This window comes from Oryctolagus cuniculus, chromosome 6 (genome assembly GCF_051225735.1).
Source record: "Oryctolagus cuniculus isolate XC-2025 breed Fujian yellow rabbit chromosome 6, ASM5122573v1, whole genome shotgun sequence".
Lineage (NCBI taxonomy): Eukaryota > Metazoa > Chordata > Mammalia > Lagomorpha > Leporidae > Oryctolagus > Oryctolagus cuniculus.
In genome coordinates, this window is record NC_142872.1 from 49,566,220 (window position 1) to 49,582,251 (window position 16,032).

General features: G+C 37.6%; 1 protein-coding gene and 1 long non-coding RNA gene across 5 annotated transcripts in view; one reads left to right on the forward strand and one right to left on the reverse strand.

Annotated features, from left to right (window-relative positions):
• GABRB2 (gamma-aminobutyric acid type A receptor subunit beta2) overlaps positions 1-16,032 on the reverse strand; it is a 304,599-nt gene that overhangs the window by 41,291 nt on the left and 247,276 nt on the right. For all 4 annotated transcript variants that reach the window (XM_089335044.1, XM_051843578.3, XM_070076397.2 and 1 more), the window contains exons 7-9: positions 8,650-8,787; positions 6,615-6,767; positions 2,676-2,920 (exon numbers count right to left, since the gene is read on the reverse strand). In XM_089335044.1, the coding sequence (XP_089191170.1) occupies positions 2,676-2,920; positions 6,615-6,767; positions 8,650-8,787 (536 nt within the window). The remainder of the gene's footprint in view (positions 1-2,675; positions 2,921-6,614; positions 6,768-8,649; positions 8,788-16,032) is intronic.
• Positions 1-16,032, forward strand: part of LOC138850208 (uncharacterized) — a 40,690-nt gene that overhangs the window by 5,611 nt on the left and 19,047 nt on the right. The window lies entirely within an intron of this gene.

Consider the following 16,032-nt stretch of genomic DNA (forward strand, 5'->3'; position numbering starts at 1 on the left):
AGGCAGAGGATTAACCAAGTAAGCCACGGAGCTGGCCCTGATTTAGACTATTTTCACATAGATGTTTCATAAATGGTAGGGGAAATACTGAGCCTGATTCCAAAATATTTGTTCAGAATCACTATGCTACATCATAACTCCTAATATCTTGATTGTTATATGTACTAATCAAAGAAAATAAAGGGGCTGGCACTGTGGCTCACTTGATTAATCCTCCACCTGCGGTGCCGGCATCCCATATGGGTGCCGGGTTCTAGTCCCGGTTGCTCCTCTTCCAGTCCAGCTCTCTGCTATGGCCCGGGAGTGTAGTGGAGGATGGCCCAAGTCCTTGGGCCCTGCACCCCATGGGAGACCAGGAGGAAGCACCTGGCTCCTGGCTTCAGATCAGCGCAGCGCCGGCCATGGCAGCCATTTGAGGGGGTGAAAGGAAGACCTTTCTCTCTGTCTCTCTCTCTCACTGTCTAACTCTGTCAAATAAATAAAAAAATTTAAAAAAAGAAAAGAATTCTGTCAAAGAGTATTAAAAATAGCAAATAGCACACACTTATTTCTCTGGGCCTTGGTTTCTCATGTTTGGAGCCAGGGAACTGGACTCTACAGGATGGAGAATTCTTTGCTTTTCTGTGCACTGCAGGACTCCTAGCAACATTCTTGGCCTTGACACACTGGACACCAATAACAGCCCCTTGTGTCCAGTTCTGACAACCAAAAATGTTTCTAGGCATTGCCAAAATCCTCTGGGGGGACAAATCTGCCTTTATTTTAAAAATAGCTTCACTGGAACACCTCTTGTTATTTTTTCTGTCTCTCATTTTCTATCACCTGAATTGTGGGTCCACTTGGAGCACCAGAATAGGTTTTCACTGTAGGGTACCTTCCCAGTCAAACTTCCTCTACCTTTCAGTATAGCTGAATTTAGAACTATCTGAAATACTCCAGTTTCAGTTTGTGTAAAACCTCCATAATCTGGGTCTCAAATTTATCATCTAAATGCAAATTGCCATAAAAAAAAAAAAGTAGATGGAAGTGAAAAGAGATCAGATGTTATTAAGTCAGCCTTGCATTAGCCGGCTGAGTTAGACTGATTTTTAAACTGCAGTCTTTGATACAGAATTATTTATTTATTCATTCTCTTTTATTTACTAAAGCTACAATATTAGGAAAATCATAAAATAGGTTTACAAAAGCAGTCTGCAATTTGAAAGGTTGAGAATGTCATACTCATAGGTTGTAGTCTACTGACATATTCCTGTAAGTGAAACCTTGGGCATAAATAAATTGAGAATTTGCTAAATCATAGTTTATTGGGCTTTCAAGGCCTTACTTATAATTTCTATCATTACAAATATATTTTGATAAATAAGTGCCTTTGATTACAGAATAGTCCAAAACCAAGCATCAGACCAAAAAACATGTGGAAAAGATTTGGAGTCAGAAGCTTCTGTAACTAAATCCTAATGGGGGTGATTATTTATGTGTGCTATTGTAAATATCACAGCATCAACAAAATAATCAATTGTTGTTATGGTTAATAATTCCAGTTGGTTGAAAAGTATCACTGCTTTCCTAGACCCATCAGCATGAACTATTTATTTAATCGAACACTACATAAACACTACGTAGGCCAGATATTAAAACAAGACTTTGTCTATTTCAAAGGATCAAAATGTGCACACATAGGAAAATGCATATACAAATATTATCTTTTGGGTAGAAAGTTCTGTAAGAGGAAGCCAGCTGAAATTAAACGTAGGAAGCAAAGAGAGCTGGCTCCACTGGGACATCTGTCAAAAGCCTCAACTTGGTTGCAGATTGGGAAAACCTGGGTGGGGGACATCTGAAAATGATGGCATTCAGGCATAGCCAATGTCAATCAAATCAGCCTGTGGGGAAGAGACTCAGGCTCTCAAACTTTTAGCTTTCTCTAGGTCATTAGACTGAACACCCAACACTGCAAACTACCGACTGAAAAAAAGCAGGGTTTACTGTTGTCTGGAATGTCTTTGACTAAACCTGACTTAAGTAAGAGGGTAGCCTCCTAAAGTCATATGCTTCAATGATAAGTGGTGTATGTGCAAAGCATTAAGTAGTTCCATGTCACTTAAGGAGAAAATGAATTCTCCTTGTATACTTCTCTATCCTTCTGATTACCTGAAGGAGAAAATTTCAGTTTTCTTGCTTGTGGGTCTCTAATACATCTCTTTTATTGCTAATTGCCATTTTACATTAAATAGAAGCAAATCCTGCCCACAATTTTCATCTAGTAAGTTAGAACTTAACCAAATAGTTTTTATATCTTTATTTCTTTATATAAGGTTATCTTCCAGGAAACAATATGTTGATTAGAGTGATATAAAGCTTCCTTTCTTCAATTAGTTTAAAGAAAATAAGCAAATTTAAAGAAATTTATATTAAATTATAGTAGGCATCATACAAATATGTGGAAATGCATCACAAGGGTAGTCTTCAGGTGACTGTGGTCTGGGCAATTCTACTGTTAGTGGAAAGAACATAATTGTGTCTCAACTGCTTCAGGAGAAAATCTGTGTGAATTGGACAAAATTACCCATTCTCTTTCCTGAGGTTTCCTGTCCTTATTTGTCAAACAAGGTCATTAACTCATAACATTCTTCCACAAGTTTAAGAAGCAAGGGGGACATGCCCTCAGAATTTACCTTGTTGACATCCAGGCGCATCTTCTCATTGTTGGCACTAGCAGCCTTCTCAGCTGCTTTCTTTTGCCGTTGTGGTCCCCTCCCAAAGAAGATGTAGTTGACCAAAGCATACTCCAGAAGGGCCATGAAAACGAAGACAAAGCATCCCATCAGGTACATGTCAATGGCCTTCACATAAGGGATTTTAGGGAGGGTCTCCCGGAGATGGGTGTTGATTGTGGTCATTGTAAGTACAGTTGTGATTCCTGAAAAAAAAAATGAGAGAGTTAGAATAATAATGTTCACCTTTCCCTTGTGTTCTCATAATAGCTAGAAAGGGTAACTGAACTCATTCAATCACTCATATATGACATGATGTATATCTGGTCATTTACTGTATATGAGTACTTCAAAGACTTAGAAAAATATAATTAAAAGATCGATTTATTTTTGGTACAAACTTGTTTTTGTAATCCATGTGTACAAAAAAGAAACTATGTATAGTTTTTTCATAATATTTTCTGTGAACCTTTTGAAGACTTCTCATTTGCAGATCTACGACTCATATATATGTATAAATTACAGTGAATATTACAGAATATTTTTATTCATTTTTTATAGTTATATATCTAGTGGGGGTTATAAATTTGAATTAAATACAATGATGGACACGTGCATGAGATGAGAGTTGAGAATACGAGAAGACCCTAGCTCAGCTTTGTGATGTGGCAGGGAAGAGAGCAGGAAATGGGGGATTTTTGAGCTGCTTCCTGAAGTATTAGTTACAGATACTCAGGCAACAAAGGACTGAAGTTAAAATTACAGTAGACCAAAGGGCAATGCTGGTGGGAACAGCTTTTTCTATAAATGTTGGCTTTGAGATAGAGGATAAAACCTTTTTAAAAGGAGTTCAAGAAAATCATTGCCAAGTATATTATAGGACAGAATAGGGAGAATTGTGAAAAGAATGACAAGTAAGGCATTTGTACTAGGGAGCCATATTCTCAGGCCAGCTTCATGCAGTAATGCACATGGGCTCATTTCACTTAGGATGGTCATTCTGGAAGCAGTTTGGAAGATGCAGGAGAAATATGCAAGACTAGAATAAAAAAGTACCATGTGAGTGATCTTAAAATAACAGCAGCAGTACTGAAATTAATGGATCTATTTTACAGATGACACAGGTAAACAGTTGTAACTGAAAAATAGAAGTGGAGGGTAATAGAGAAGTCAGAGTCATAGCTCTCATGTTTCTAGACTGGACGATTAGACAACCTTTTTTGTCTGTTTGTTTGTTTTTTGACAGGCAGAGTTAGACAGTGAGAGAGAGAGAGACAGACAGAAAAGTCTTCCTTCAGTTGGTTCACCCCCAACATGGCCGCTATGACCAGCGCACTACGCCAATCCGAAGCCAGGAGCCAAGTGCTTCCTCCTGGTCTCCCATGCGGGTGCAGGGCCCAAGCACTTGGGCCATCCTCCACTGCCCTCCCGGGCCACAGCAGAGAGCTGGACTGGAAGAGGAGCAACCAGGACAGAATCCGGCACCCAGACCGGGACTAGAACCTGGGGTGCTGGCGCTGCAGGCAGAGGATTAGCCAAGTGAGCCACAGCGCTGGCCCAATTAGGCAACATTTAATGCTCAGATAAATAACACAGAGCGTTATACAACTCTTAACAGAGAATTCCACACTGAGTCAAGCTGTAATCGTTTGTCCAGTTGAGGGTATCTGTCAGTGGGGAGTGGGTTCTCTGACGGCTGTTGTTGGAAGGCAAAAGCATGGAGAATCAATTCAGAGTCCTGAGAACGATCAAGTCCAACTCTGCTGCAAAAAGTGATGTGAAAATTGGCAAAGTTCAGAGGTCAAGACCAAATAGGTGGGAAGTTGTAGAATTACTTGGTCAATGGTGATCTTTTTGATTCAGAAACCTGTGTGCTTAAATGCCATGAAATAACACACCTTGGAAACTAAATTTCATTTTCATGACTTTTGTGAAACATTGTTTTCTGGTTTAATTTTGTCTTTGGAATACCATAATATTTACTTTGTTTTTATGTATCCTAATGAAAGAGGTTTAGAAGGAATTAGAGTCTCAGCATAACAGAAAAGCTTTGCTCTTACTTCACAGGTAAGTATCTTAGAGTTCTCCTGTCTCTTTCATATTGGGCATTTTGACACATTTTCCAATTTTAATTTTTCTCTTCATCTTTTTAACTACATAGTATCCTGTACCATATGTATGTAATAAAACTAGGAATGCTAATTTTACTATTTTTCTAAGTTGTATTTTAAGGTATTTCTGAACCTCATAATCCTTTGCTCACATAAAATACATTTTATTACCTTAAAAGTACGTTTAAATTTTTTAAAAAAATCAATAGATTACTTATTTCTACTGTAATAGATAAAAACAGACAATAGATTTTTAACTTTGGTAAAATCAGATACCATAAATTTTATTAATTCCTCTATTCATCAAATATTTATTGAGTAACTTCCTGTAAAAGACATTACAGATATAAAAACAGATAAATACTTTTTCCCATTAGATATTTCAGTGCTGTGGGGAAAAAGACACTACATTACTAAATAAATATAACTCTCATTAACTGACACAGGGGACCTTTAGGGTATTGTAAACATATATGTCGAGGAACTTGACTTGGCCTGGTGAGTCATTCCTTCTCTCCAGCTTCCATCCTTGAGCCACCACAAGCTAATCTTAGCACATCAGTCTAAGTGATCCCTTTAACACTGAAATCTCTCCTCAGCGATATTCTGTCTCATTCAAAATGAAAGCAAAGTCTTTACCATGACCTAAGAACTTCTTACTGGTGTTCATTTCACTTCCTATCCCAACAATATCTTACTCCTCTGATGAATTCATTCTACACTGACCTTCTTAGCCTTCTGCTATCGTGTCTGGCTTGTTCCTACTTCAGGAGCTATTTCGCAGTAGTCTGGCCCATCATCACCCAGACAGGTTATATGGCTCTTCGGCTTTTTAAGATTTTGTTCCAATACAACCTCTGAGTGAGTTCTACCCTGATTATTCTAAACTGTAATCATTGGTATATCCAAGCTCTCTTGCCTTTTTATTTACTTTGACAGTTTTACCCTGTTATATAATTTGCATGGTTATTAAGTGTATTCCCTATCTTCTTTTGCTAGAGTATAATTTCCAGAGGGGACTTCTATACTTCCAGTGCCCAGCACACATAGTAGGTGTTGAACAAATTTTTGTTGAATGAAGAAATGAATTACTTTTCTAAGAAAGTGCTGATTGAGTTGAAACGTCACAGTGAATTAATTAATAATTCAATATTTAAAAAGGAATAATAGGAACTCAAAATTATAAAGATTGTATAAAAGGTTATAAATTTATTTATTTATAACTAATAAAAATTTTCATGATATACAACTTATTCTCCTTTTCTGGAGTTATAAGTCAAAAAATATTAGGCAAAAGATGAGCAAAGCCCGGGGTGATTTCCCAACATTCTTAATATGTTGCCTTTTGCTCTCTGTTATACTACATGAAAATGCTATTAAGATTTTACAATTCTTTGTGATTATCTATTCCCTATACACCACATGCCCTTGTCTCTTGCTCAGGAAGAATAATGGAAGGGAGCTCCTCTCAGATAAAGAAGCACAGATACAAATTGAATAATTATGCAAGCAATATTACATGAAATATGTTTCAATAAAAACATCAAACTGATGGGAATAATTTCATTACCGCCAGCTATATGGTTAACTAATTTTGACATGGAACAGTTTTAATTTGTGTTTAATTGATTTACTGCTGAATCAGATCACCCAAAGCCTCATGGCTAAGTTCTTGTCATAGATGAGATCCACTCTTGTCATATGTCACACATTCCAGGGTAAGGAAAGCATGCGCACACATGTGTAGGGACACACACACACACTCCAAAGGAAGTTGGAAAATGCCTACCTAGTGCCACTCTTGCAGCTGAAGCATCATAATTAATCCAGAAGGAGACCCAGGAGAGGATAGTAATCAGGATGGAAGGCATGTACGTTTGCAGGATAAAATAGCCAATGTTTCTCTTAAGTTTAAAGCTGAGGGAAAGTCTGGGATAGGAACCTAGGAAGGCAATTTCAGAACATCATTATTACCAATGAATATTTATACAATTCTTTCCTTTAAAGTGTCAAATGCAGTTTGTAAATCTTTCTTGAATTAAATTGTAACTGCTGGTGTCGGACACTTTCGTCTAGAAAACCATTTAAAGCACTGGGTTTCTAATTAGCAGAAGTTAGGCAGTGCAGAATTCATCCTGTACCCACCAGTATTTAGATTAATTCCAGCTCTTCGCCTCTCAGACTCATAGACTGGATAATAATGATTATCTGCAATTGTGATGGCATGACAACTTGGGACAACCCCTTTACTCACTCTCTCAATGGTTTCTCATTGAGTTTTAAGGTTTATCTTATAGAAGAATAAGACTGCATATTGCAACCGGAGTTAAAAAAAAACAAAAAACAAAAAACAAAAAACAAAAAACAAAACCTCTTCACTAGCCACAAAGTGCATCTGAAGTCTGATCAATGACGAGGCTTCAGAGAATACAAGTTTATGTAGATTTTCCCATGTATGCTATGCAGGTGTTCTTTTTCTTGATTATTTCATTGTTGTCATCAGAGTTCTAATGGGATTTCTGATCTACCAAGAAAAATAATCACTGCTTTTGACTGATATTTGTGGGAGATAAAATTGAAAAACTGGTTTCCTAAGTCTTGATCCCTTCACTGTGGTGATCTGAGGAACTGTCCTTTAGACAAGATACATAACAGCAGACATTCTTGGAATACAGGAAGTTGGCACTGATACGTAGTCGGGGTGAGGACTTTCTCATTAAGAAAGATTCCTTGTCTGGTCCTCTTGGGCTAAGCCAAGTGACTCAACATGAAAGTAAGAACGGTTTAGAAACTCATTTCCATAAAGTTTTAGGAATTGAGAGGCCCCCAAATTTAGAAAAGTTTCTGATGTTCTTTCTCTTTTTATCTATAGGCAACTTGGTATTTTTACCAAGTCAGAGAAGTCATGTTTGACATGCTTTGTGGGCCCATGAGATATCTGAATCCTTACTGGAAAATAAATCTGAATCTTCAGGTACAGTATGAAGATACTTCAAAAAGTTGTTTTTGGACAATGAAATTAAAAGAGAAGTTTAATCTGGAGTGAATATTTTTGAAAACGGTGCATAGTTCTTTCATAATATACATTTCATGAACCTTTTGAAGATGGTTTACATTAGCTATTTCTGTGCCTGTGATACTCTCCAGTAAGAAAAACATAAAGAGGGATATTCGTTTGTGCTTGCTATTTCCTTTACTCCTAAATAAGTATAAAGAAAATGATTACTCTCTTGGGCTCTTCTAAAAAAGATAAAAAAATATAAAAATAGAAACGTGCTGCTGAAATAAAGTCTCATCTGCATGCTCGAAGGGTTAAGTGGTGAAGGTATCAGGATGATCTCTACAAGGCGGGCTTTTAGCTCAAAAAGGAGTGAAACTGTGTGAAGAAAGTATTGGCTTCTGAGAAAAAAATGTAAAGTCCTCCTATGCTACTGTCTTTATAGAAGATATCACTGTTGTCTGACTTGAGGAAATGCACCTTGTTTATATCCAGGATTTTTCAAAGAATTATGATCAATTCTGTGTGATGATTTAAGTTTGTGAACAACTCTGACTCAGGGTTTCTTTTTTTCTCTGTTTTTTGTATTCTGTATCTAAAAATCATACCCTTCTTTGGCAAATGAGAGACATACAGGAGACTCTCTCAGCTTTGGGGTGTCTTCTGAGAAACAATGGTACGGGTTCCAAATGAAACTGCAGGTTTCTAGCTGATCTATGTCTTCCAGAGTCATTCTTCTTCCTGGGACGTACGCTGATTTAAGTGAACCCTTATGACAAAACAGAATACAGATTCCACCGTCTTAACCCTTTCCCCTGATACAAACCTGTGGAAAAAACAACTTTCTTGGTGATAAGTTTGTAATCTACGATAGAGAACTGTGGAAGTTCAATCTTTGTTACGCCTGTTACTGCGTTATCATCTCCACGCCAGTAAAACTCAATGTCGTCAGTTGTGTATCCATCTGAAAAAGTAAACACATACACACAGGGACACACAAAACAAACAAACATGACAAATAAGACAGAAAGAATAACTGTTTAGCAGAGAACTTCTACTCACAGTAAGGCACTGCTCAAGGCTGTTATGTGTTAAACAGCATGATAAGCATTTGAAGTCTAATACCACATTTAATCCATGCTATATCTTCCCTACTAGGGAAGAATATAATTAGGCTCACATCAAGAACAGATTCTTAAAAAATGAATAGCATACATTCTCTTGCAACTAGGATGTGGTATAGTTTGGTCTTGAATCTAGGTTTATCTGCTAATGAATCTCATTTTATGACACATCATCACATAACTCTATTGTAATCTAACTGACAAATAAAGAGATCACTTAAATGATCAGCTCAGTGCTGAATGCTCTCAGAATCCTCTCCTGTATAAGATATTTGAATTTGAATTACAATATATTTGAGTTTTAAATCAGAAGACAAGGGGTCATGAAGAAATGAGTGATCACTTTTTCAATATTCATATATACCATCTCTAAATTTGATTTTTTTATTTTTTTTGACAGGCAGAGTTAGACAGTGAGAGAGACAGAGACAGAGAGAAAGGTCTTCCTTCAGTTGGTTCACCCCCCAAATGGCCGCTGAGGCTGGCGTGCTGTGCTGATCCGAAGCCCCGAGCCAGGTGCTTCCTCCTGGTCTCCCATGCGGGTGCAGGGCCCAAGCACTTGGGCCATCCTCCACTGCCCTCCCGGGCCACAGCAGAGAGCTGGACTGGAAGAGGAGCAACTGGGACAGAATCAGGCACCCCGACCAGGACTAGAACCTGGGGTGCTGATGCTGCAGATGGAGGATTAGCCTAGTGAGCTGCGGTGCGGGCCTAAATTTGATTTCATAACATATCTAATTTTAAAAATAAAAACACCAAAAACACAAAACAGCATTAACTCCAGGAGTTTTGAGGAGTAGATATAAATGTAAACTATTGTATTTTACATGTACAATGCATTTAGAGGCATGCTTTCATTCATTCAATAATTACTGAGTGCTCATAACTGTATAGTTGACAGGGATAGGACTTTGTATTTAAAAAAAAGTCCTCTATGATAATGATGCTTTCAAGTCATAGGACAATGTTGAATTTTAATACAAAACACACATATTATCCTGACAGGTAAACATACAACTACATTGAATAAATACTTTTAAAACTGTAAACAGTGCTAAACAAGGAATCATTCAATACAAGTTATTGAATAGTACTATTTTACAAATTTGCCCACTCACCAAGAAAACCCACTAAACAAAAAGCATATGTTACATCCATCAACACGAGGTGTGAAGAGATAGCACATTTGTCTCTCCAAAGAAGTTTATCTCGATGGCAATATTCTCACAAGTCCAGGAGGTAGGCATGATGAACGCTGACTCCCCAGTCACCTTCACATCCAACAATTTCAGAAACAATATGACAAATAAAAAAGACCTCATTTCCTTGCCTTTTGACATGTGACTAGTTAGTGTGACAAAGATGACTAGAATGCCTTTCACTTGACTCCTAGTCCATGTGATTTTCAATAAATGCCTCTCTTGCAGAGAGGTAGCTACATCTATAAAACAAAGTGGAAACAAATTATACCCTCAATTTGACGACCCACATCAAGCACACCACCACTCAAGACGCCTTAGCTTTTTTAGAAATCTGAAGTTCTATTTATTCATTTGCTTAACTATCTTCATCTGATGAAGAAACAGTTATTTTCAATTAAGAAAATGAATTTCTGGTACAACCATGGGATTTTTGCTAATAAGCAATGGTTTTTAAAAGGCTTGTTTACTTGCAAATATTATAAACTATACTGGAATCAAAACTGTAAAATTTTATCTGATTATATATCACCAACATTTTATTAGCATGATTAGTCTAGAGCTCTTTGTCTTGCTAAAGAGTATCTTTTTCACATGATTTTTTTTTTATTTGACAGGTAGAGTTATAGACAGTGAGAGAGAGAGAGAGAGAAAGGTCTTCCTTCTGTTGGTTCATCCCCCAAATGGCTGCTGTGGCCAGCGCTGTGCCGATCTGAAGCCAGGAGCCAGGTGCTTCCTCCTGGTCTCCCATGTGGGTGCAGGAGCCCAAGCACTTGGACCACCCTCCACTGTCCTCCTGGGCCACAGCAGAGAGCTGGACTGGAAGAGGAGCAACCGGGACTAGAACCCGGTGCCCATATGGGATGCTGGCGCCACAGGTGGAGGATTAACCAAGTGAGCAACATTGCCGGCCCCACATGTGAAATTTTAATTTAAATTTCAGCCTCCTGATTTTAAAGTATATTTCATGTACTAAACAAGCAAATTTTCAGAATTCTGAGTTCCTCATTTTCCATTAATATTCTCTACCTTGAAGCTGGCATTGTAGTTCAGTGCTGTAAGCTGCCACCTGAACTGCTGGCAACCCATAGGGGTGCCAGTTAGAGTCCTGGCTTCCAATCCAGCTCACTGTTAATGTGCCCAGGAAAGAAGCAGAAGATGACCCTAGTTCTTGGGTCCTTGTACCAACATGGGAGACCTGGATGGAGTTGCAGGCTCCTGACTTTAGTCTGGCCCAGCCTCAGCCATTGCAGCCATTTGGAGACCAACAGATAGGATGTCTCCCTCCCCCCCAACCCTGATTTCCAAATAAATAAATAAATCTTTAAGAAGTATATATTATCTAACTAATCCTGAGAAGCAAAATGCCTGTCCTGAAGGGTAGATGCCCTTTTTCCATGTTTTCAACTTTCCTAATATGGCCCTAGAAACCTATTGGGCATTGCCTAAAATAGTCCCTAACATCATGGCACCGGGCGGATATTTGGAGGGCATGTCTGCGGCTGCTGTGGTTAAGTCACCTGAGATCAGACCACCTGCAGCAATAGGTCTGCTTTAGTTCCTGACACGTGGACAGTGCCTGATCCCTATATGCCCCTGTGCGTGGTCCACCCATGCCTGCATGACCTTTTCGCTGATTGGCTCCCTTACTGGGCATGTCTTTCGTAAGCTTTATAAGCCTGTACACTTCCTCAACAAAGTAGTTCCTGCTTCGACAGAATTCACGGGTACTTGCTGCGGTGTGCTTGACCTGTGGACCTTACCTCTCCCATTCGCCTTGTCAGGGAGTGCTTGTACTGTTCCCTGCTGGTCAGGGGCCAGTCTCAGGCTTAAGACCCCAACAGAAACCCTCAGTCCAGGCCAGTATTCAATGTAATCCAATATCTCCTGGACTCTTTATACAGTTCTGGCAGTTATAAAATAGGTGAGAGGGGCTGGCGCTCTGGTGTAGCACGTAAAGCTTCTGCCTTTGGCATCAGCAGCCCATATGGGCACTGGTTTAATTCCCGACTGCTCCTCTTCTGATCCAGGTGTCTGCTATGGCCTGGGAAAGCAGCGGAAGATGGCCCAAGTGCTTGGGCCCCTGAATTGGCATGGGAGACCTGGAAGAAAGTCCTGGCTTCAGATCAGCCCAGCTCTGGCCATTGTGGCCATTTGGGGAGTGAAGACTTTTCTCTCTGTCTCTCCATCTCTCATCTGTAACTCTGCCTCTCAAATAAATAAATAAATCTTAAAAAAACACCAAAAAGTTGCAAGCTCATGACAATCTCACCTTTGACAAACCAGCTTAAAATAAGAAAAAAAGGAGCAGTGGCTCCTAGAATCAAAGAAAGTTATTAGAAAGGTATGGTTAAATTGAATTTGTGGTATATAAACAGGAAAATGTTCTTTATGAAACAAGACGACAATCATTTCCCATGAAAGCAGTTCTGAACCAAGATGATCCTTGACTTCCATGATAATAATAAGTAGCGTATTACAAAACAGCAACTGCTGTTGATTGATTCAGTGTACAGCATGCGCTAGGCAGTTTCTAAAGCAGATACTATCCCTTTATACAAAGAAGTGAAGCCTCAAACAGGACCAGGTGTGCTTCATCACGTCATATACTCTGAAATTCATTAGAGATTCTTATTCATCTGGTCAGGGACTGGATTGGAAGCCTGATTGGTTTAAAATAAGCATCCCAGGTCTTCTAGTTAATGGCACGTGAAACACTGAGGACCTTCTGTCTAGCAGATGATGATGATGATGATTGGAATGAAAGTAACTACCATTATTTATTGAGTGTTGCCATTCACTTTACTACTTCTCTATTAAGTACTTCACTTTTATTATCTCATTTAATCTCTACAATAACCATTTTATAGGTGAGCAGCATTTATATTAAATGCTTTAAATACTGAACACACTACTGCAAATTAATTATCTTCATTTCATGGCTGAGAAAACTAAGATTCAGAGACATTAAATAACTTGCTAAGAATCACCCCTTTGGGAAGTGCCCGAGTAAAGCATTAATGGTATACCACTGTGACTGACCCCACAGAGAGCATTTTACCAGAGCACGGCTCCCGGCTCTAGGGCATTTATTATCTGTCATGTGTTTCGAAAACTAAGTGTTTTTGTACAAATAAAATGCAGCCATTTTCAGAAGAGGATAAGAAAAAAAGTCAACTCTCACTATTTCCATAAAGGACTACGTCTCACTATTGAGAAGTATTTTTGGTTCTCTAACTTCTTCTCCTCCTTAGCTTCCTCAGTATGTAGTCTTTTGTCTGTGTCTACAAATCTTACCACAGGAGTTATCTGTAGGCACAGGAATGGGAACACCTATGGCATTTCAACAGGTTGTATAGGAGATGCTTTGCTTATTAGTTGTTTAACAGGCATAAACATTACTAAGAACTACAGACTTCTGTCAAAATGCCAGCTATTTGACAGTTTTTGAGAGCCAATACCTTGGAGGGAACTGTCACTCACCAAATACTGTTAAATTAATAATCATTTAATATATAGGCAGATTTGGGCTGGTGGCTGTTTATATGCTACCCAGACGTTTATCCATTACAAAGGCTTACATTGTGTTTGTGCCTCTGTCTCTTGGTCTGAGCAGGGTGCTTGGCAATCATTGACGCTACATAAACATTTTCTGAGTGAATGGATGAAACACCCAGTAAGAGAGCCCTGAGAATACTCCAAAGGTGCTACATTGCACTCATGTTTCTCCTATGTATTCATCCTTCTTGAGTTATCTCACCTCTCATTGTCCTCTCTTGTCTCATCTGAAATTGGGGTAATAGTAACTACTCCCAAGAATTGTCATTCAGAAAAAAAAAATCATTGTAAGATACTAGTACGGTGGACTGGTATGGTGGGAAGAATCACTATGTTCCTAAAGTTGTACTTAGGAAATGCATGAAGTTTCTATTTCTTAAATAAAAGATTTCTGGGGGAAAAAGAAACCATCAAATAAACTATTTTACAAATATAAAAAAGGTACTTAGGACAATACCTGACAATGATAAACAATGAACTGAAAGATTTTAAAATAGAAATTAGTAAATATGAAAGACACATCTAGTTTCATTTCATTTTGTTACAACCTCATGAACACATACACACAATTGCATAATGAGAAACTTAGCTCTTTAATGATACTTACAGACCTCTCCTAAATGTCTGGAAATGACTAATAAAGCATTAGCAGGTAATTTTGCTGTCCAAGGTTTGGTAATCTGACACAATGTTGAAGCATATTGTATATACTTCTTCACTACTGATAGTCCTAAAATCCCAAACTTCTTGACTTCACTTTGGGTTAACCAAGTAGAGAATACTGAAAATGGAAAGCAAATGTATGCTCTTGCATCATAGGTTTCTGAAGATGAAAGATCAACAAACCGTGTCAGAGCCAGGGTGGTCAAGTTCAAAAGCTGGCTCCATCTACTGTGTAGGATTAGCCTAATGCAGACCTAGTTTTCTTCTTTTCTATGGAGGAATATTTAGCAGTCTCTCACAGTGATTAAAAATAATAAAATATGCAAATATGCATGACCTGACTTTTGTAGCTTCATAATAATGAGTGAAAAATAATTAGATTTCTTTCAAAAGATATCAGAAGAAGGAGCTGTACTGAAGCTTTTTCATAAATGTACTGCAAATTAAGCTCATCTTTTATATTTTATTCATGGTATTCCAGAAACCAAGCCATTAAATTCTTTTGTATTGTTATCATCAGCCTACATAATAAATTCAGATGGTCTATGAATAAACAAAAATACAACATCATTGGTATTCACTTGGAAGAATGAATGCTATATGGAATGTTACAAGCCTCTGATCATCAAGGACCAATATATACATTTATAAATTTATATAAGATATGAATGATAGATACAGTCTTTTAAATATTGGTAAAGCATGTAGTATATGAAATATAAGGAGTAGTTATGCCATTTTAAATCCATTCACACAGTAATTGAACAAGTTATCATATTTGTGATCTTATTATGTAACATGACATTTTAAGAAGTTTTCTTCTCTAACTATTGGTCAACATGTTATCTATTAATTACATATTTCATTTTAGAATGATTCCACTGTGCAATAATATAAGTCTATACCAAACTATTAAATAGTGTGAGAATATTTAGAAGAGGTGAATTGCCCATGCCACCCCACTTTTCTAGTGGGATATTAAAGTAGCTTACTGTCCTCATTATTTAAAAATTATTTTTCAAATGGATTGGTACATATTCCAAAATAATTCTCTACTTTGCAACTACCACTGTACCCCCAAAAATTCAATATCATATTGTAAAAACATCTAGCATTTACCCAAAATTAGTATTTAAATTTTTATATATTTCTTACTATTAGTAAAATTTGATTTTTACTCTAAGCAAAATTAATCCTGTAATATGTTCCTTAGAAAAGGATTCCACAACCAGTACACATATTTGAAAGTAACTGCATATTTTGGCTACTTTTTACAGAATCACAATATATTACATACAATAAAATTTAGAAATTTCTGCAATAAAAAAATCTGCTTAATCGTACTAACCCCATCATATCCCAAATCTATTTGGCCAGATAAAATTTTTCAGCACATAGAAAATACCCACCCAGGTACAGTCATTTACAAAATATTGGGCTGTGATAACACACAAGTTTTAGAGAGGCCACATATAGTGCACATGAGTTATTTTCCTTCTAAACTAGGTAGGCACATGGGAAGGTTCACAGTCCTTCAGAGCCTCATCTTGCTTATTAGTGAATTAAACATTTCTTTTCTTTCCAAAAAATTTCCAGGAGGGAAAAGAATATCTGTGCTAATATGGAGATGGAATTGTCTTTTAAAGAGTAAGATAATAAAAGTAT